The 23,205-nt window shown below is 40.2% G+C and overlaps 1 protein-coding gene across 7 annotated transcripts in view; it reads left to right on the top strand.

The window, feature by feature from the left end:
• HECTD4 (HECT domain E3 ubiquitin protein ligase 4) overlaps nt 1-23,205 on the top strand; it is a 188,927-nt gene that overhangs the window by 56,870 nt on the left and 108,852 nt on the right. For all 7 annotated transcript variants that reach the window (XM_072802573.1, XM_072802574.1, XM_072802572.1 and 4 more), the window contains exons 3-7: nt 414-503; nt 1,112-1,242; nt 4,298-4,406; nt 5,095-5,233; nt 8,441-8,611. In XM_072802573.1, the coding sequence (XP_072658674.1) occupies nt 414-503; nt 1,112-1,242; nt 4,298-4,406; nt 5,095-5,233; nt 8,441-8,611 (640 nt within the window). The remainder of the gene's footprint in view (nt 1-413; nt 504-1,111; nt 1,243-4,297; nt 4,407-5,094; nt 5,234-8,440; nt 8,612-23,205) is intronic.

Below are 23,205 nucleotides of genomic sequence, written 5' to 3'. Positions count from 1 at the left end.
CCAGTGGTAATCTGTAAGAATCTAGTATATTTGGTACAACAGTCTTCTGACCGGCAGAAGCAGATAGACCCCTTTGGGCACCCTCTCACATGGTTAATAAGATGAATCATGTTTGGCTTAATTTTTTTTTTTAAATGGATTATTCCACATCTTTTGCTTTCTTTTTTTTTTTTTTAATTTTTATTTATTTATGATAGTCACAGAGAGAGAGAGAGAGAGAGAGAGAGAGAGAGGCAGAGACATAGGCAGAGGGAGAAGCAGGCTCCATGCACCGGGAGCCCGACGTGGGATTCGATCCCGGGTCTCCAGGAGCGCGCCCTGGGCCAAAGGCAGGCGCTAAACCGCTGCGCCACCCAGGGATCCCCTGTTTGGCTTAATTTTGACGATTTTCTGTTCCCTCCTTTTATTTTTAGAGGCTCGTTGAAAACTTTTGTCCATACGGTCCATCTGTTACAGAAACAGACTGATCTGGGGTCCTTGCCTGTAGCTGATGTACTATATAGGTAAGCTATCACTTTGGATCCTTAGCCCCCCCCCTCCCCACATAAGGGAGATTTGTGCGTAATAAAATTTTAATAAGAGATTGCTAACCTTATCAATGAATGATTCGTATTTTAAAATAAGTATATTCATCTTAAAATTTTTATCTCATCTTTCTTTCTTTGCAAGTGTTCCTAGGGTATGCTGATTCTCATTTTTTATTTTGTGGGTTTTTACAAAAATGTAATAGCTTATAATGAATTCTTATTACAGATTTTAAGATATGTTAAGGTGTAAAGCAGAAACTGAAAGTCATTCATAATCTCATTATCCAAAGATAACCACTCCTAATGTTTTGATATAAGTGCCTCCTCATTTCATATCCTACTCTCACACCATGTATATATAAATGTATATATAAAACCTATACATTGTACACATAGCTGTACTTTTATTATAACATTTCTATAAGTACTGCTTTGTAATTTTTAAATTTAAAAACAAATATTTTTTCCAGATATATATTTGTATAAGCCTATTTTAGTTGTGTGCTCTGTAAGATTACTTTCATTTTCTTGCTGAAATGGATAATCTTAGTGTCTTTATGATTCTCCCATCTCCCCAATTTTAGGCTGTTACTTTTGGAAGGGGGGCCTGGATCCCCCTCCTGTTTGCTCGGTGGCAAGCACATAGTATCATGGGGGTATGAAGACATGTTACCTGCACCAGATAGCAACACTGGCTCCAGTTCTGAAAATAAAGGTAATGTAAGGGTTTTTGCTCCTGTGATTGAAATTAAGATGTGAAGAGAGTGGTTTTAGATCATTGTGGCAAATGATTTTGATAGAACTGTGTTCCTTTTAATTAAAAGCACTAGGTTCCTATACAGTATGTTCATTGTCTGCTTTATCAGTAAAAGTGTAAAAGCTGATACTCAGTGAGGTAAGAAAATGGATAGGTTTTGCTATCGCAAGAAAACAGTATCATCCATATACTTTAGCCAAGGAGGCAGAATTACTTAAGTTGACTCCTGGGTATTTGTGTTTGAGCATGGGAGCCTCAAGTTGAATTTTTATATCTGTGAACAGAATATCAGATCTTGCTGCCTGAGCCTGATGCTGTTTACTGTTTCCTTTAGTAATTTATCAAGGGGGGTTTGGATGAACCTTCCCATCCTAAAAGTGCAAAAAAAAAAAAAAAAAAAAAAAAGAGAGAGAGAGGAAGGAATTGTTCAAAGGAGCATGAATTAAGATCTCCTTTAATAAAATGGGTTGGATTAAAATGTTTTTACACTTTCACATGTATTCCATATCTGTTTATTCTGATTTCTGTGAAAATGGCAGAAACTCTCTTAATTGACTTTCATTTGCCTGACTTGTGGGATGAAGGAGGCCTCTCCATTTTGTGCGTGGTAGATGTAGCGAGTGGTTCTGTGGCATGGCAGGCCAGCCACTTCTAGGCAGTGTGTGCACTGCCACTCCCACCTGTGGAGTCACAGGCTTGCCAGGAGTCCACCCTGCTCTCAAAGCTGTTTGTTGTTGGAATTGTTATTATGATTGTATCATTAAACATTACATAATTGATGAAATAGAAATTTAAAACACCTTAGGAAATTGTTTTTAAAATATTCAGTTTTCTTACTGAAAGACTTAAAGATATTTAAAAACAAATGAATCTCTAAGAAATTGATGTTAATTAGGTATGGGATTCAGAGCCTACTCTACTACTCACTCTTTCATTTATGATGGAGTGCTCCCTTCGGCAGCACATATATATATATAGAACCTTTGATGGGGGCAGACTTCTGGGGCAACCAGAAGGACAAGGGGTGCAGTCTAAGCAGCAGGAGCCCTGTGCACCTTTCATCCCGGGGCCTGTGTCTTGTTCATATCTACTGTTGTAACAAATAGTCATGTGAGCTCATAAGAGGAGCAGGCAAGACTTTTGGATATGATGCAACTGGAGTCCATGGGAGAAGCAAAAAGCTTGTGATATCCAAAAAGTTCTTAAATATTATAGGCTGAAATTGACATCTTCAGACGAAAGCAAATTCCCTTTATTTTCTCATTTTTACTTAAATATTTCCCTTGGAGTAGTTTCTTACTGAGGATGATGGAATTAAGCTGATATACTTGTTTTTCACTCTCTTGTACCTTTAATTTTGCTTCTACCTTGAGAATACTTTTTAAATTATTACAAGAAAAATAATCTTATTTTTTAATATGGAAACATTTGACAGATATAGAAGTTGAAAGAATGCTTTAGTCAATCCTGTGTATTCGTCACTCAGCTTCAAAAGGTATCAACTTGAGGCCGGTCTGGTTTAATCTGTCCCTTTAGCTACCACACTGTGTCAGACGACTCCTCAGAAAGCCTTGGCCTCAATCTAAAGAGGGGTGAATAAACAGATATTTATATGTTCCAGGTTAAAATCTTTAAGGAGGGAAATTAATATTTTATTTTATTTATTATTATTTTTAAATATTTTATTTATTTATTCATGAGAGACACAAAGAGAGAGAGTCAGAGACACAGGCAGAGGGAGAAGCAGGCTCCATGCAGGGAGCCTGACGTGGGACTCGATTCCCGGACTCCAGGATCACACCCTGGGCTGAAGGCAGCGCTAAACTGCTGAGCCACCCACGCTTCCCAATATTTTAAAAATGATTACTCACTTTACGTGTTTTTTGAGAAATCAGTAGTTACAAGTTCTAGTTGTCTTGGATTAGCAAACTGAATTCTTTTTTTTTTAAATTAAGTCAAATTAAATTTATTTAAGAGAGAGAGTGCACGCGCATGAGCAGAGGGGGAGGAGCACAGGGAGAGGAAGAAGCAGACTCCCTGCTGAGCAGGTAGCCTGATGCAGGACTCCATCCCAGGACCCCGGGTTTATGACCTGAGCCAAAAGCAGATGCTTAACTGACTGAACCACCCAGGCACCCAGTAGACTGAATTCTTAACAGCATACTCATTACTAATATGAGTGCTGTGTTGTGCATTTCCTTTAATATGCCAAGTAGTAGATAAACATAGTGAAATGATTATGAAAATACTGAAAGTTTTATAAGCTCTCTTTTTAAGACAGATTCTTTAGAAGGTTAAATTAGTAAACTGTTTTCTGCAGAGTGATACTGTTTTAGCTGGCTGAGGATATAGCTAAGGGGAAACAGTCGCTGGATGGGAAGTCTACAGAAGCAGATTTTAGTTTCATGTATTTCATTAGTATTTCAATATAATGTCATTTGCCATTTATCTGGAACATTTTTTTTGTACCAGAGAGTATATGGATGTTTTCTTGTGTTATCTCATTTAACCATCACAGTGACTCTTTAGGTACATATTATCCTCATCTTATGGATGAAGAAACTGAAGATCAAAAAGGCCCAAGGTCAACTAATAAGTGCCAATGCTCTTAAAAGTTCACACCTTTTAACTATAGAATCATTAGTGAAAGTACTGTAGTCCGAATCATTTCAGATTAGAATTAGGAAGGTATAAATTTGACTCTATGTTTGCTATTCAAAAAAGAAGAAAACTTCTGGCAGGCAGAACCAAGTTCTCCTGCTATTAACTCTCTGACCTCTTTCCCTGATCTTGGTTCCTGATCCCACATGCATTTTAGATGTTTGATTTGGGGGTTGGAGCCATCTTTCCTGGAAATGACATTGAAGCACTTATTTAGAAGTGCTTATCTTCTAAAGAGAGAAGAGATTATCTCTCACTCCACCTCCTAATGGCTTTTTCACTAGAAAAAGCACGTTTATAATTTCATTAGAAAAAGCATGTATATAATTTACCTGTGAAAAAACTATTTCAGATGCTGACTTGGGGCGCTGTCTCACGGCAGATGGTCTTTACCTGTATACTACTAACTCAGTTGGAAGAGGAGTAAGCAAATTGGGGTCTGGATTACATGGTACTCTCAGGTCAGTTGCACGGAACTTGCTGAATAATTTGGCTGGAACATTTCCCTCTTTATACAAATCTCTGTGAAGAAGACACCTGGGATGCATATACCACCCTTCACCCCCCCATCCCTCGCCAAGACTGACTATTTACTAAATAAGTCTGAACAACTTCGTGTAATTTGGGTTTTCTTGGATTAGTAGACTCTTGTTCTGTTAATGCATTTCGGCTTTGTTTTGACTCTAAAGAGCTTGGTAGCCCTCAAGTCATTGTTTCTAGCCAGAAATTCTTCTATGATTGGAATTGTAATATTAGTGACTTCTCCATGTTGATGAATGGACATTTTTCTAGTCAAGCCTTTTTGTACTTGGATTTCACGTTGGATTAGCAGTGTTTTACATTTGGGGTATAAGATCTGTGAATTGCTGCCAGAAGAAACCACAGTTTGAAAACCTTATATATATATATTTAATTAGATTTTTTCCCCAACTTTTTCTCCTCTTTAATTTGTTGTGAAAAATTAATATTTGTTGTAGTTTGTCTCAAAGTTAATGTAGTATATTTACTCTTCTTTAAATATTTTGCATACTTAGTCATTTTTAAAAATTAGGTGGAAAATGTTTGTTTGTTGTAGCTCATTGTGTGGTTTTGAACACTGCCTGGCTTCTTAGCCTGTATACCTTTTTTTTTTTTTTTTTTCCTCTGCAGAGGTTTTGTGTACTGCCGGAATGAGGAGCTGGAACCAGGATGGGTTGCTTTTGGCAGTGGCAATCTTCTCCACCGGCCTGTATCTTTTGATAATAAACCTCACTCCCTTTTCCAGGTCATTGACCAGAATACCCTTCAGGTAAAAAAAAAAAAAAAAAAGAAAGAAAGAAAGAAAGGAAGGAAGGAAGGAAGGAAGGAAGGAAGGAAGGAAGGAAAGAAAGAAAGAAAGAAAGAAAGAAAGAAAGAAAGAAAGAAAGAAAGAAAGAAAAAAAACATAAAACAAAAAACAAGACATTGTCTTTTGTATTTTGGAGACAGTGAGGGAAGTTCTTGACCTCCTCAGAAGGAATAAGAGCACAGTTGATCTAGTTTCCTGCCATCATAGGTAGCATCCTTTTAATTGTCACCATTTGGGCATTCTGTTTTTTCCTCTGATATCTTAGAGTTTTCCTACATGAGCTGAGTGAATGTGCTCTCTAAGAGATTCTAAGGCCATCAACAAACTTTTATGATCCAAAAAATTCTAGAGTGTCAAAAATGGTATACATACTAGCTGTCTTTTTTTTTTCTTTTGCCATATCTATTTTGGGAAGACATCATTTCCTTATTTGATTTATTCTAAACAGCCTTTCTGTGGGAATGGGAGCCTTGAAATGAGTTTGGATAAAATCATTATGTGTTAGGGATTTGGAGCTCATCTTTAGTGCTTCCAAATATAGCACTCTATCATAGCACTTGCTGCATTATGCTGAAATCACCTGCTCTTGTCTCTTCCTCACTACCATGCATACCTTTAAGTCTGGACCCTATCTTACCTATCTTCGTGGGCTCAGGATATAGCACAGTGCCTTGCATTTGATTGATAATAGTAACTGTCATTTATCAGTGTCCTTGTGCCAGGCCCTGATCTAGGCAATTTACATATACTTCTACCTGTGGGGTAGAAGTATGGCAGTTTCATTTTAAGACAAGGCAACTGAGGCTAGGCATATTGTAAGCACTTGGCAAGTGTTTATTGTTGAGAGAGGGAATGTAGCTCTAATGTTAAGGGACTTGCCCAAGGCTGCACAATAATGGCAGCATAAGAACATGGTTCTTAGCACTAAAGTTTGAACTTTTTACAATACACCTTTCTGCTTTTCAACCAAAGATGAACTGAATGGTTAGAGTTCCCATCTGTGGGGTGAATGCCCTGGGAGTAGTCTGTGCAGGACTTTCTTCTTCTTTTTTTTTTTATTTTTAAGATTTTATTTATTTATTCATGAAAGACACACAGAGAGACAGGCAGAGGGAGAAGCAGGCTTCTCGTAGGGAGCCCGATATGGGACTCAATCCCAAGACTCTGGGATCACGCCCTGGGCCAAAGGCAGACGCTCAACCCCTGAGCCACCCAGGTGTCCCTATGCAGAACTTTCGAGGGATGTTACATCTCCTTTTGTCTGTCACTCAACTGTGCCTTTTCTGGGGAACAGGGACTGAGTCTTATTCACTGTTGTATCTCCAAAGCACACAGTAGCTGCTTAATAATTGTTAAGTGAGGGAATCCCTGGGTGGCTCAGTGGTTTAGTGCCTGCCTTTGGCCCAGAGCGTGATCCTGGAGTCCCAGGATTGAGTCCCGCATCGGGCTCCCTGCATGGAGTCTGCTTCTCCCTCTGCCTGTGTCTCTGCCACTCTCTCTCTCTCTCTGTGTCTCTCATGAATAAATAAATAAAATCTTAAAAAAATAATAATAATTAAGTGAATAAAAAACAAATTGATGCCCAGTTCACTTCATTTTTTTTACTTCATTTTTTATTACTAATGCAGACAGATGAGAATATGTCCTATATTTATTTGAAGTAGAGTCATAAGCCTAGGAATTAAACGGATGTTAAATCTTGGGACATGGTTTTTATTTGAGGCAATGTCCATTTCCTCTGTGTTGCAAAAACTTCAATTTCGTCCAAGAAAACCGTGTTGTCACTAACGAGGTGATGTGCATTGGAACAATTTGGAGGTAACTTAGGTGAATCAGTAGCTGTCAATGTTCTAGATTTCGTGGTACTATTAAGTTCCAAAATGTGGTTACAGCAATGACATTAGTTTTTAACTTTTGAAATAGACAAAACAAGTCTGGAAAAAAGCTCATATGAAATAAGTTCAAGGGTCAGAAGTAACCTTGGGAATAAGAGTTACTCACCCCAAGAGATGGAGTAACTGAAAGTGGTTCTTACTGTTACCGAAGGCATCTGACCTTCTCTAATTATTTTTATTTGGGGATTTTCAGTTCTGCTCCTACCCTCAGCATTTTTGAAAAACCTAGTTAGCAGTTTTTTGGGTCCCCATTTTCTCTCATTTTTTTTAAGGGCTTTTCTCTGGCAGTGAAAATGAGTATGTAATTACACATTCAATGTGAAATGTTGCAAAGCTCCTTTGTTACACTGAAACCAAAAGATGGTTAGTATTAGAAACATGGCTTCATGCCTGATACAGAGGTTAGGTGTTTTGTCTTTTTCCTCCTGATGGACATTGTTCATCTCAGTAAGCCCACATGTGCTGGGTGAGGGTCTTGTATGTGCCTTTGCTTGTTCACTTTCTTCTTTCCCCTTCACTCCTTTCTCTGCCTCCCTTGTTGTCTTCCTTCTGCCCATTTTCCACTTCATTCCACATTTATTATTTTATTTTATTTTATTTATTTTATTTTATTTTATTTTATTTTATTTATTTTATTTATTTTATTTTCATTCCACATTTATTAAGTAACTTTGAGTTAGACTCAGAATTAGGTGTTGGGATATAAAAGTAAATGTGAGATGATCCCTGCCCTTTTAAATATAACTAATTATCTGAAATTCTTACTAAGGAAAAGTTACTAAGGAAATTTTAGCAAGTACTATTTCTCTAAAGCATTTTTTGTTTTGTTTTGTTTTTAAAGATTTTATTTATTTATTCATGAGAAACAGAGACAGAGATGTAGAGACACAGGCAGAGGGAGAAGCAGGCTCCATGCAGGGAGCCCGACATGGGACTTGATCCCCAGTCTCCAGGATCATGCCCTGGGCTGAAGGCCGCACTAAACCGCTGAGCCACCCAGACTGCCCTAAAGCATTGTTTTAAATAAATGTTTGATAAAACATACATGCTTAGCAGATCCAGATACTTTTGGCCTGTTTTTATCTCACATGGCCCATTGTAGAATTTTTATATTTTTGTCCTGTAATTTTCACCTGTTAGAAATACCTGTTTTATTTTGACCAGGAAACCTATTGAATTCTGATTTTGGAATAATAGCATCGGTGAGGAACTGATAGAATTCATCGGAAGTTATATGTTGCACTAATGAAACTTTCTTCCCTCTCATGTCCAGGTGTGCCAGATGGTGCCAATGCCAGCCAATCATCTCCCTGTTGGCAGCACCCTGAGCACTGTGCACCTTTCTTCAGATGGTACTTACTTCTACTGGATCTGGTCCCCTGCCAGTCTGAATGAGAAAACACCTAAGGGACATTCTGTCTTCATGGACATTTTTGAGCTTGTGGTGAGATTCACTTTCTCATTTTGTGGTGTTGCAAGAAATTTCCATTGGGCTTCTTTTTGTATTGGTTTACAAAGGACCTGAAAAAGTTGGAGTATGTACAGTGTGTTTACTTTTGCCTCAGAATTGGTTATTCTTTTGGATTTCTTTGAAGGTTTTGTTTGGTGTTGTATGACAGAGACAGAGCCAAGCTTTCTGAAGGTTAATCTGGCAACAGAGTGCAGATAATAATAGTTGATGTGTAGGCAGTGGTTTTTTTTTTTTTTAATTTTTATTTATTTATGATAGTCACACAGAGAGAGAGAGAGAGGCAGAGACACAGGCAGAGACACAGGCTCCATGCACCGGGAGCCCGACGTGGGACTCGATCCCGGGTCTCCAGGATCGCACCCTGGGCCAAAGGCAGGTGCCAAACCGCTGCGCCACCCAGGGATCCCAGGCAGTGGGGTTTTTAAGTAGAAATGCTTGTGGGGCTTTTTGGAAACATGGAGCTAAAACGCAGTGGCAAGATTGGGGCTATTGTACACATTGGGAGTCTCTGATAGTGAAGACGATTAAAATCATGTGAACGCATTCATTCAGTGGATACTAGCTGAATGCCTACTGTGAGTCAGGCCGTGTTGCCTTTAGGTGGTAGGACTACAGTGATGGGCAAGGTGAGCAGGATCCTTGCTCTAATGGAGCTTGTGTTCTGCCTAGTGGGTGGGTTGGGCTGGTAGTGGTCGAGTGATAAAAAATTAACCATGAACAAGTGAGCAAGTAAGTGGATAATTTTAAGTAGTGAAGGAAAAGTAGTAGTTAACCAGATGAAGAAGTTGGGGAGTGGGGGAGAATCAAATATTCTAGGAGGAAGAGACCATAGGTGCAAAGGCTCTGTGGCAGGAGCAAGCATGTGTATTTTAGGAAATGACAATGGGCCTGGGTGGCTAGAATGTAGAGGGGAGAGCTTAGTGTAAGAGAGGAGGAACCATGGTAGTCTAGAATTGCACTTGTCTACTGCAGTGTAGCCCATAGCCACATACTGCTATTTAAATTTAAATTAGAATTAAATAAAATTAAAACTTTAGTTGCTCATTCACATTAGCCATGCTTTAGGGGTTCAGTAGCCACATATGACTGGATTTGTTTTTTCTTTTTTTCTATAAGGAAGAAAATAAACCTGTATATTTTATTTAACATTCATTCTTAAGTTACAGTTATGCCTAAACAATCCGCATCTAATTAAAGAAACCTTAGTATAATCCTTAAAAAAAAAAACACATTTACATTTAGAAACATCTTCTACACTTATGAATAAATTACATGCCTGATATACATTAACCAATAAAGAATACCAATATGAGAATTCAGGACATTTATTTTTCTGTGTGGAGATTTAACTACTGTACAACACACACACACACACACAAAACAAACTCACAAAACAATGGTGTGTAATAGGTAGTGAGAGACACTTAAAATAAGCATATTGAAAATACCTACAAACAGGCTTTTTTTTTTTTTTTTTTTTTTAGGCAACAAAATATTTTCAGTCCTTGACACCTTCTCACACTCACGTAGCACCACAGATGCAAGGACTTACAGTAAACGTATACAACCTCATGCTTAAAACCTAAAGCATGACTGAATAGAATTTATACATTATGATCTATTAAGTATGCAGTACATACTTCTAATGTTTTATACATTAAATTACCCTGCAGCATTTTGAAATTTTAACATTTATGCAAAACAACTTTTGAAAGACTTATGAAACAATTTTTCAAGGATTACCTCCAGGCTGTTTACACAGGCATTGGTTTGGTTAAGAGGGAGAACGGCAGCAGCCTCAAGGTTCATACTGAATGAAAATGGTGTCTGTGCATGTCAATCCATGTAAAAAGTACATATATACATAGATGGCACAAAGATTTGTGCAGTTGGAATCACCAGTGCAAATGCATGCATTTGAGGTACTTATTTTTTCCATGGTCAGGTATAATTATGCACAGATATGATTGGATTTGTATTGAACATCAGAGATCTAGACCATTTCCATTGTTGAAGATCAAGTTCTGTTGGACAGTGCTGGTCTAGATAGTATTTGTAGAGGCCTATAAAAGAAGAAATTGCCCCAAACCAATATGTGACAAAACCTTTTTTAGTGATGTAATTTACAGCCTCCTTCTGGGAAGAAATTCGCATTCCTAGGAAAAAAATAAACACTGAAGTAATTTTTGAATACATTTTAGTAGGGTTTAAATTTGTGCTGGGAAGTTTATCAGCCAGTCAGCCATCAGTCAGGTGTCTAGTATTGTAAGGTACATTCTCTTCTTTTTCTATCTAGTTTTCACAGTTTAAGCATCTTCTTCTTTTTTCTTTCTTTCTTTTTTTTTTTTAATCATCTTCTTTAACAAAATGTTCCAGCTACAATGAGTCTTTGGTCTGCTAGAGATTGTACTATTTGAACATGTATTCCTAATTGTCAGAAAAGCTTGTTGTTTTTTAAAGACGTTATTTATTCATGAGAGACACACAGAGAGAGGCAGAGACATAGGCAGAGGGAGAAGCAGGCTCCCTCTGGGGAGCCTGATGTGGGACTCTGTCCCTGGACCCTGGGATCACAACCTGAGCCAAAGGCAGATGCTCAATCACTGAGCCACCCAGGTGCCCCTTGTTGTTGTTTTTAACAAATTTACCAGCTGGCTAAATGATTCAGGTCTTTATCCTAAGTATAGTGGGAAAACATTGAAGAATTTCCCCTTTCTCTTACATGCTTTTAAGTTAAAAGAAAAAACTATCAAAGAAATCCACAAACATGAACTAGAGCTTTAGGTAGCACATCTAGGTTTGTTTTTGTTTTTTTTTTTTAAGATTTTATTTTATTTATTTATTCATGAGAGACAGAGAGAGGTAGAGACACAGGCAGGGGGAAAAGCAGGTTCTAAGGAGGGAGCCTGATGTGGGACCCGATCCCGGGATTGGGATCATGCCCTGAGTCAAAGGCAGACGCTCAACTGCTGAGCCATCCAGGTGCTCTGCACATCTAGGTTCATCATGGAAAGTGAGAAAGCCCCTCATGCTGGCCACAGGTTGTTCTCATATGTACTCATTTTAATGGTTTCCGGTTTTCATTCTTCTATTGGTTGTCTTCATTTCGCTAAGTAAAAAGCTTATTACTGTTTTTTTATTTGTGAACTCCATATATATATTTTTTCCTCTCTGAGATAGATGAGGATTTGGTCTAATCCTTCCTCTTTTCTTCCTCATAATATATTTATTCTTTTTAATTCCTCTTTTGGTTATCTTTGTAACTTGCAGTGAAACCTGTATTTCTTGTTCCTCAGCTCTAGGCTGCATCTCTTGTTCCTCGTCTTCAGAAGATGGAGATAGTGTCCCTTCCTGTCTTTCAGTGTGGGGCAAGCCTAGACTTGAAGTGCATATATATTTAGGGGAAATCCAAGAGGAAGAGAGATGAGTCACCCCTACCAACCTTGGAGAGTCCTGGGAATTCGAAGCATGAGGTGTGGTGTGGATGCATGGCAAGAGGGGCATAGGCTGAAAGTTAATAAAAAGAACTGTCTTCCCCTTTGCTGGTGTACACATCTGTGCTCAGATACTGGCTGCCCAGGCGAAAGACTATTTTATTTTCTGAAGAAACTGAATGACTGGAAAAAAGATCTCCGGGTACAGACACTGGGGTTCATTTAAGGAAAAGGTCTGCTGTCCTAGTGAATCACCCACAAGTGATGTCTTCCAGTAAGCAAGGCTTAACCGTGTGCACAGCATTCCTCATTAGGGCTGAACGTTTAAAAAACAGGAGATACACACACACACACACACACACACACACCCCAAAACACCCAGAAACAAAACAAAACAAAAAACCCCAACATAACAAAACCCCAAGCCTTGGAGAGGTATATGTGGAGGGGAAAATAAATAGATTATCAGTATTTTGCCAACTTTCTTTTTTTTTTTTTTAATTATTGAAGCCAGATGATGGGTGCGTGGGGAAGCTTGTTACTATTTTGGTGCACATTTAAAAAATACTGTGTTTTTTAAAAACTTTATTTATTTTTATTTATTTATTTTTAAAGATTTTATTTATTTATTCATGAGAGACACAGAGACAGAGAGAGAGAGGCAGAGACACAGGCAGAGGGAGAAGCAGGCTCCATGCAGGAAGCCCAACGTATGGGACTCGATCCCAGGTCTCCAGGATCATGTCCTGGGCTGAAGGCAGTGCTAAACCACTGAGCCACCCGGGCTGCCCCACTTTTTTTTTTTTTTTTTTTTTTTTTTTTTAGATTTACTTATTTGTGATAGAGAGAGAGAGAGAGAGCAAGAGGCAGAGACACAGGAGGAGGGAGAAGCAGGCTCCATCCCGGGAGCCCGATGTGGGACTCGATCCCGGGACTCCAGGATCGCGCCCTGGGCCAAAGGCAGGCGCCAAACCGCTGAGCCACCCATTGATCCCCCCCCCTTTTTTTTTTAAATTTTTAAAATTTATTCATGAGAGAGAGAGGGGGGCAGAGACATAGAGGGAGAAGCAGGCTCCATGCAGGAAGCCCAATGCGGGACTTGATCCCAGTACTCTGTGATCATGCCCTGAGCCAAAGGTAGATGCTCAACCGCTGAGCCACCCAGGCATCCCCCCAAAAAGACTTTTTAAAGCAGACAACTAAGGATTTCTAAAACCAGTGAGGAGGGATCCCTGGGTGGCGCAGCGGTTTGGCGCCTGCCTTTGGCCCAGGGCACCATCCTGGAGACCCGGGATCGAATCCCACATCGGGCTCCTGGTGCGTGGAGCCTGCTTCTCCCTCTGCCTGTGTCTCTGCCTCTCTCTCTCTCTCTCTCTCTCTCTGTGACTATCATAAATAAATAAAAAATTAAAAAAAAATAAAACCAATGAGGAAAGCCTCCAGTATAAAAATTAAAAATATAGCCAATAGGAGTAGAATATAACTTTGTAAACTCTATGTGAGATATGAGATTTTGCATTCATACAGTAGCACAGGAGGTCATGAGAAAAGATCAGAAAATGAACAAGAGCTCCTGGAAATTAAAACTATGGTTGTCAACATTTAAAAAAAATAAAAGAGTTAAAGATAAGAAATCTCCCAGAAAATAGAACAGAATAGAATAAAGAACAGTAAGTATGAGAGAAGAGATAAAAAATGTAAAGGAGCAATCCATCTAAAGTCATAGTAATAGGAGTTCCCAAAAGAGAACAGAAAGAAAAAGGACAGTGTGATCAAAGAAGGAATACAAGAAAAACATCAGACTAAAGGACCCTGGTGTCTTAGATTAGCAGGTATCTGACCTAGTGAATGAAAAATGCCCCACACTGTGGCGTATCATCTTGAAATTTCACAGGATCAGGGGTAAAGAGAAGGTTCTGAAGCTCTAGAGATAAAATCATGTACAAATGAGAAATAAGGAAGGCACCCTCCTATTCATTAGCATTATTGGATACACAGAGTCATGCTCTCAAAATTCTGAGGGAAACTGATTTCCAGCCCAGAAGTTAAGTCATCCAAAGGGTCCAATCAAGTGTGAAGACCACAAAGATATTTTTAGCCATATAGTTCTACGATCAAAAGCCCATCCCTGCCACGGAGGAAATAGAACAACTAAAATAGCCTCTGTCAGTGGCATAAAATGAAATGTTGGTGAAGGAACCTGCTCTAGATTAAATGAACAACCTTTGAATCATTTTTGGAGTCTGAATCAAACCATTATAAAGCATTATAGAGACAATTTGGAATTTGAAATTGAAATGAATATTAAATGAAACCAAGAGATTATTTTTAATTTGTTTTTAAAGTATGTGAATGGCATTGTGGTTCTATAAATTGTTCACATCTTTAGAGATGTGTAGTGAAATATTCAGAAGTGGAATTACTTGTCTGAGGTATACTTTAAAACGCTTAAGAAGAAAAAAGCGATAGGTAAAACTGGTATGGCAATATCTAGATTATAGTTGAATCTGGAAGGAGGTTCATTAGACTATTCTCTATTTTTGTACGTTTGAAATTTTTCATCAAATAAATTAAGCACCACCAGCCACTAGTTTAGCAGCTTCTAAGATGCTGACTTGGGAAACTAAACACAGATCTCTGGCCAACTGCCTATGGTACCTCTGTGGAATGGAACATTGAATAGCTATTAAAAAGTATGAGGCAGATGTGCATAGACCAAGTAGACTAATTTCCAAGTTACATTGTTTAGTACAAAAAGCTAGGTTCACAACACTGTATTCACTACCTGCTGTGTAATAAAAGTTAAGCCGGGGGTGGGGTGGGGCGGGGGTGAGCGTCAGGGGATTCCTTCTGCAATTGTCCTCCTGCATTAACAGCTTTCCTCTCAACGATCATTCACCACAGCATACAAATACATTGGAGGATATCCTGTCTTGTAGGTAAAACAAAATAAAAAACCTCCCTTGACCCGTACTCACCTCCACTCTCCTATCTTTGGCTTCCCTTTATAGCACTACTTTTGAAAGAGTTTATTACTGTTTCTATGTTCTGTCTTTCTGTTTGCTCTTGAGCCTGCTCCCATGGGTCTTGTATCGCACCCCATTCCACCAGAACAGCTAGCTCTTCCACATTTGCCAGTGTCTTGCACGTTACTGAGTTCAAGGTCGACCTTGTTGTCTTTTTACTTGACCTTTTAGCAGTATTTTCATGTGGCTTATCACTCCCCCATTCCTGAAACTGTTTCAATTGGCTTGTGGGACCTCTCACAGGGCTTCTGCCACTGGTTGTTCCTGCCCAGCCCCACCTTCCCTACCTCTCAACAAGTATGTGCTTCCGGACCTATTTCCAGGAGGCCTTCTCTTGCTGTCTGCTCTTCCCTCGTGGCTGGGCTCCTACAGTTATGGAGCTTTAAACACCTCAATGTACTGATGGTGCTCAAATCTGCTGCTCAGCCAGAATCTGTCCCTAGAGCTCTGGCTGCATATCGATGTGGGTGTTTATTTGTATGTGCACAGGATATGAGACTTTTTCAGTTGGAAGTCTGATCATCACTGCCAGATAAATACGCCCCTCCGCCATACTCCTGATTTTACCCCAGAATTGCTCTTCTGGAAGCTTTCCAATTTTAATTGATGGCATCTGTGTCCTTCCAGTGCTGGCCAGAGACCTTTAGTGCTACTCTTTTTTAAAAAAGATTATTTTATTTTATTTATTCACCAGAGACACAGAGAGAGGCAGAGACACAGGCAGAGGGAGAAGCAGACTCCTTGCAGAGAGCCCAATGTGGGACTCAATCCCAGGACTCCAGGATCATGCCCTGAGCTGAAGGCAGGTGCTAAACTGCTGAGCCACCCAGGCATCCCCCCCCCCTTTTTTTTTAAGATTTTATTTATTTATTCGTGAGACACACAGAGAGAAAGAGAGGCAGAGACACAGACAAAGGGAGAAGCAGGCTACCTGTGGGGAGCCCAGTGTGGGCCTCAATCCCTGGACCTCAGGATCAGGCCCTGGGCTGAAGGCAGTGCCAAACCACTGAGCCACCCGGGCTGCCCAAGGATCCCCTTTTAAAAAGATTTTATTTATTTGAGAGAGAGTATGAGCAGGGGGAGGTATAGAGAGGGAGAAGGAGAGAGACAAGCAGACTCTCTGCTGAGTGCAGAGCCCACCAAGGGACTCAGTCCCAGGACCTCTAGGATCATGACCTGAGCTGAAGTCAGATCTTAACTGACTGAGCCACCCAGGTGCCCAAGACTTTTAGTGTCACTCTTGAGTCCTTTTTTCCCTCCCAAATTCCGTGTCTAAGTCAGCAAGTACTGTCTGCTGAACCTTCAAGGGGCCCCCTCTTCACCTGCCACTGTCTGCAACTATAGCTCTGTAATGCCACTCTAGCCACAGCTGGCCTCCTTGCTCACCTGCTAACACACCAAGTGTGCTCCCACCTCGACGCTATCATGCTGGGCTGTCCTCTCACAGATAACCATGTGGCTTATTCTCACTTTTTTTAGATCTCTGTTCAAATAAGCACCTTATTAGAAAGATCTTTCTTATTATTCTATAGAAAACATTTTATATGTGGGGTGCTTGGGTGGCTCAGTTGGTTAAACATCCAACTCTTGATTTTAGCTCAGGTCATGGTCTCAGGGTCATGGGATCAAACCCTGTGTGGGGCTCTGCATGCTGAGCTCCAGGTCTGCTTGAGATTCTCTCTCCCTCTACCCCCTCCCTTCCCCACTCACACACGTGTTCCTTCTCTAAATAAATAAAACATTTTCTATGAAATAAAATCCTATCCCTTCTTATCCATTTTACCCTGCTTTATTTTTCTTTATAACTCATTACTATCCATTTATTTGCTTATCTGTTGACTTTCCTTGGCCTAGAATGCTCTAGGAGGGCAGGGATTTTCGTCTCTTTCGTTACCTGCTATGTCCCCCGCACTTGGAACAATGCTTGGCACACAGTAGGTGTTTACAAAATATTTGTTGGATGAATGGAATATCAGAAATTGGTTGCCTTGGGGCGCCTGGGTGGCTTAGTCCATTAAACATCCGACTTTGGCTCAGGTCATGGTTCTGGGGGTCCTGGGATTGAGCCCCATGTCGGGCTAGACACTCAGCAGTGAGTCTTCCTGTCTCTCTCTCTCTGCCCCTCCCCCTTCTTGTACTCCCTCTCTCAGATAAAATCTTAAAAAAAAAAATTAGTTGCCCCTAGCAAGACTTGCTTTCTATCATCTTTTTGTTTTAAAAGCTTAAAAATGGGCTTAAAATTTTTAAGTGAATTTTTAGTGATCTTTATGCTAAGATCAAGAGTTTCGTGCTCCACTGACTGAGCCAGCCAGGCACCCAAGTAAATTTTTATAAAAAGGAGAACTTGGTTAATAGCATTGAATTCTGTAAAGAAGTCAAGATTGAAGCTGAAAGAAGTTGTTGAATGGAGAATATGGAGGCAATGGGTGGTAGCCTTAGCAGGAGCAGTTGTGGGGGTTTGGAGAAGTGAAGGCAAGTGGAATTGGTTGAGTATGGTGAAGAGGGTAACATGAGAAGAACAGCTAGTTCTCTCCAGAGGTTTGTCATTAAAAAAAAAAAGAAGAGAAAGGAGAGAGAGATAGTGAAGTAGACTGTGGAGAGGCTGAAGTATTTTTAACTTTGTTTTTGAAATTTTGTTTTATTTATTTATTTTTTAAGATTTTATTTATTCATGAGAGATACAGAGAGAGAGAGAGAGAGAGAGGCAGAGACATAGGCAGAGGGAGAAGCAGACTCCATGCAGGGAGCCTGATGTGGGACTCAATCCCGGGACTCCGGGATCATGTCTCTGAGCCACGCAGGTGTCCCTGTTTTTGAAATTTTAAATTATTGAATGGATAATAAAGACACTTTCTTCAAAATTGACAAATCACAGGTCTTAGCCATAGCCCTCTGATGAACTGCCTTGGCCAAACCAGACAAAAAAAGCTTATAAAATGAGGGATTTCCAGTAGATGATTCAAAGTGTTCCAGCCCTGAAACTCTCCTTCACCCCCCAGCTTTATTGAAGTATTGCTGTCAAATAAAATATAATTTTAAGGTGATGATTTGACATATGTATATATTGTGAAATGATTACCATAATCCAGTTAGCATCCATCACCTCATATGTTTACCACATTTGTGTCTGCGTGTATGGTAACATTTAAGATAGGCTCTTAGTAACTAACATCTAAGTATATAGTGTGATTAACTATATGTAGTCACCATGCTATATGTTAGATCCCCAGAACTTAATTCATTTTCTAATTGAAAATTTGTACTCTTTGACCAACATTTCCCATCTCTCCCACCCAAAGCCCCTGGCAACTACAATTTTTTGTTTCTATGAGTTTCTTTTTTGTTTTTATCTTCCAGTGTGAGATCATTACAATATTTGTCTTTCTCAGTCTGATTTATGCACTTAGTATAATACTCTGAAGGCTCATCCATGTAGTCACAAATGGCAGGATTTCCTTTTTTAAAGGGCTGAATACTAAAATTCTTTATTTTTCTGATTCATGAAAAATTTTGGTTTCTAAATAGTATAAATATTTGCTACTTAGATGTGGCTAATGATAATTATTGAGAAGAATTAGGTTTACTATGAATTATTATTTCACCCAGATACTTGCAAGTACTGATAAATTTCTCTACAAATTTAGTGATGGTTACATTGTTTTGAATATTTTATTTTTAAAAATAGCCTATTAACATAGTTATAAGATTCAAATGCTACGAAAGTCTCTGACCTACCTGCCTCCTAATTCATTTTCTCTCCCAAGAGGCAAATAATGTTAATACTTTCTCCTGTATTCTTCCTAATATTAACACGTACAAATACACATGTATATTTTTTCCTTTTCTGTTCTTACACAAATGGTAATTTGTTATGTTTTTTTAAAAGTAAGCTCTATGCCATTGTGGGGCTCGAACTCATGACCCTGAGATCAAAAGTCACATGCTCTACCAACTGAGCCTGCCAGGCGCCACTCTCCTCCTTTAAAATTTTTTTAAGTAACTCTACGCCCAGTATGGGCATTGAACTCACAACCCTGAGGTCAAGAGTCCCATGTTATACACATTCTGTGCCTCATGCAAATAAGTAGTGAGAGGGTGGTGATTGGTAAGGTCAGATAGGTAAGCCAGGCCATTTCATGTAGGGCCTTGCAAGGTATTTGGATTTTATTCCATTGGACATGGGGAACTCTTAGAGAGTATTGAGCAGGAACTGGTTTTAATAGTTCACATTAGCTTTTGGGTCAAGAATAAAGCAGGATTTAAAGTTTTTAAAGAGACTAGACAGCTATAGAAGAGTCCATATATTTTATAATCAGGAGAGAAATATGTGTGTGTGTATATATAATTTTTTTGAGAAAGTATGAGTGCAGGCTGGGGGTAAGGGCAAAAGGAGAAAATGAATCTGAAGCAGAGTCCACTCCCATCGCCACCACACAGAGCTCAATTTGATGACCCTGTATGACTTGAGCTGAAGTCAAGAGTCAGGTGCTTGACCCAACTGAGCCACCCAGGTGCCCGAGAAATTAAATATTAAAAACCTATTTTTGGAACTTCAAATACCACCAGCTTCTGTCATTTTTAATGAAAAATCAGCTGAGTTTGACCTATAAAATAGATGTGTTGGTACTTAAGATTGAGGGAAAACTAAAGGATTGAAGTCTGGCTAAAATGAATAGATAATCAGAGCAGGATCTAACTGTGCTGGTCTCTCAAAATGATTTTTTTTAAAGATTTTATTTATTCACTTGACAGAGAGAGTGTACACAAGCAGGGTGAGCACAGAGGGAGAGGGAGAAGCAGGCTTCCCCGCTAAGCAGGGAGCCCAGTGTAGAGCTCAATCCCAGGACTTCAAAATGATTTCTTACTGGGCATCTGGGTGGCTTAGTTGGTTAAACGTCTGCCTTTGGCTCAGGCCATGATCCCAGAGTCCTGGGATCAACCCCTATGTCAGTCTCCCAGCTCAGTGTCTGCTGGGGGGTCTGCTTCTCCTCCCCTCACCCCCACCGATTGTGCTTTCAAATAAATCTTTTTTAAAAAAGGATTTCTTATTAACTCAGGTTGGAACAGATAAGTAATCATTATAGAAGGTAGACTATAGAAATATAATTTGGAGTACAACATAAAGGGAATATAGAGAATACCTAACCTGACTATTAATATGAAATAATCTCTGACTTTGGGGGTATTTCAGTTATCTTCTCAACAAACGACCTCAAAACTAAGTGACTCTGAGCAATAATGACTTAGAGGTTGACATGGCTCATTTGAGTGGTGGTTCTTCTCTATATGGGGAGGCTGAGATCACACCTGCACCTTCATTACAGCTTGATTGGGGCTGTAAGAGTCAAGACAGCCTCTAATTTTCCAGCTTTTTCAGAGCATAAGCACTCCTCAAGCCTTGCCTGCATCATGCTTTCTGATGGCCAAGCCCAGAGTCGGTATGCAAGGGAACTAAACCAGGGCATGACTCCAGGATGCATCATTCCCTGAGGTTCCCAGTGTAATAGCCTTGGAGTCTTAGGCTTTTGAAGTTAGAAGGCACTTAGATTATGGCCTTTAAGACTGTAGAATCACTGAACCTTCTATAACTTTTTCACCTTTTCAGAGCACCTTTTTTTACATCTTCTGTTTTGTTCTGAGCTCTTCCTGCCCCCACATATACATACTCTCTCCATAAATTGTTCTTCTCTCGAGATTCAGAGACCTTTTTACTGCTATTTTGTCCTCTTTGTGTCCCTTCTTAAACATATGGTTAGTATAGTAATGGACACTCTGTGTCCCTTCTATTTCCCCACAGGTTTATTATTTCCTTTAGATTATGATCTGGATGTCTGAGATGTCCTTCACTCATTGGTATTAATCCAGTACCTATATGACTTTCTTTGTCTGAATAGCAGGGTAACAGGCCTTTGTTTTAAAGGAGCTCATATTAGGGTGGGGAGTTTGTACCAAACAAGAACAAAACCATTTCAGCTAGTGATAAATAGAAGAGGTGAGAAAATAAAACAGGATGGTGTGATAGTGAGTGGGGCAGAGGTGAGGGTCTACTTTAGTTCACCTGACAGATCTGGTCTTTCTAAGGAAGGACATTGGAGCTGAGACCTGGATGATAAGCAGCCATCCATCCTGACGGATAGGGTGACTGACCATCCCAGTTTGCCTGGGGCTGAGATTTCTCAGGTCATGGAACTCTCACTGCTAAAACCAGGACAGGCCTGGGCAAACTGGAACAGTTTGTTAATCCAGGAAGAGGGAACAGCAAATCACAAGGCCTAGAGTTAGGGGGAAGCTTGGCATTTTGAAGGTGTGACAGAAGGCCAGTAGGGCTGTAAGTGAAAGTGTAGTAAGGGTGAGCAGAGGCAGGAGAGGCTGGGAGGTCTGTGGATGATGGGCCGTTTGGGCCCTAATGGTAGTTTGGGTTTTATCTTAAGTGTGTTGGGAAACCACTGCTGGGTTCTGAGACCAGAAGTTACATAGTTTTGTTTACTTTAGTGAATGATCATTGGCTGGTGTGCAGAGAGGATCATAGGAGTGCCGGGTAGAAACAGAAGGCCAGTTAAGGAAACAGGAGAAACAGTTAAGAGGCTGGGTCAGTCCTCAACTTATGAGGATGGTGGCCTGTGCTGGGTGTCTGCAAGGTGGGAAGCTTCTTGGCACTAACTCGCTGCTGCTTACTCCTTCTGGCTCTTTCCCTCCTTTCTAGATCAGTAGCTTTTGCATCCTGAAAAGCTTCTCTGCCAAGTAGAGGTTCCCAGATTTACCACTTGTGCACCAAACCACAGCCCTCTTTGCTTCCCCAGATGCTTTATCAGCTTCTTAGTATTTTCAAAGTACTTGAACACAATGGTATAGTTTTTTTAAGGTCTCCATTGATTTTTCTCATGGGACCAGATTGGGTAATGCTTTCGAATGCCAAGCTTAGAGTGATTGATTTTTATCTTGGATGCCTTTGAAGGGTTCTTCCTAGAGCTGTGGGACCTAAATATAGCTATACTTGGTAGGGGTTGCTCTAGCCAGAGGGTGGGGAGAGAACAACGTGGATGTGTTGCATTTTAGGCGACAGTAGGCCATTCGGGAGGAAATGCCGGGGAGTGGGAGGCAGTCAGGGAGGGTGGGACTGGATCTCAGTAGCAAGGACAAGTCTGTTTATAGGAACGTGGGAGTCACACCAAGAAGAGGTGGGATTGGATTCAAGCGGGAATGCTGGTTTGCTTATTCAGCAAGGCATTGAGTATTTATTGCTGTCTCCTGAGTGCTGAAGATGTTATGGTGAGCGAGGCAGGCAGAATCTGTTCTTGGGGAGCTGGCATTCAGTTGGGGGGAGAGGTAGAGGAGCCAACAATAAAGGAAGCAATGAGTTAGATGACTTTAGAGAGCAGTCAGTGCTGTGTGGGTAACAGAGCAGGGTGATGTGCTCTGGCTTGGGGAGGGGTGGAGGAGATTATTCTTTAGACTGGTGATCAGGAAGGTCTCTTTGAGGAGGTGGTATTGTACTTGAGACCTGAATGATTGGAAAGAGCTAGGCATGGAAGATCTGGGGACAGAGTGTTCCAGGCAGAAGTCTTAGGCACCAGAGGCTGGGTCTCATCCTAGGCAAGCTTCTGTTTAAGTAAGTGGGTATACGGACTTGTGTCAATTCTGCTCACTAGCAGAGTACCTTACACAGAGATAAATGTTCATATGAAAAAGACACAAACCAGGATTGTGTTCTGCTACCAAGACTGAGGAAAGAGAACCCCAAGAAGGCTAGCAACCATGGCTGCGCCCCCGTGGAAGATAAGGAAGAGGTAGATGGTTTTGGTTGCACTTAGACCATCAAGCAAGTTCACTGTTAGAGGGGGTGCAGTTAAGTCCCTCTAAAGAGGGAAGAAGTATGGCCAAGAAAATAGAACATTTTTGGATTCGCCAAGAAATCCTTTCTCTCATCACTTGTGAATGTATCATAAAAGTCTCCCCAACTCTGTGCAGCCCTCTTTGGGAACCTTTCCAAAGCTGTGCTTCTGAATTGCTTGCTTTCTCTTGCTGCTTCTCTGTTACCAACCTTTCACATTGGACTCCTTTGCTTTTTACTTGCCTTTCTGCCCCACAGTGGCAGGCCAGTCACACT

Source organism: Canis lupus, chromosome 27 (genome assembly GCF_048164855.1).
Source record: "Canis lupus baileyi chromosome 27, mCanLup2.hap1, whole genome shotgun sequence".
NCBI classification, from domain to species: domain Eukaryota; kingdom Metazoa; phylum Chordata; class Mammalia; order Carnivora; family Canidae; genus Canis; species Canis lupus.
The sequence above is the reverse complement of the archived record's forward strand: the minus strand, read 5'-3'. Positions and strand labels throughout refer to the sequence as shown.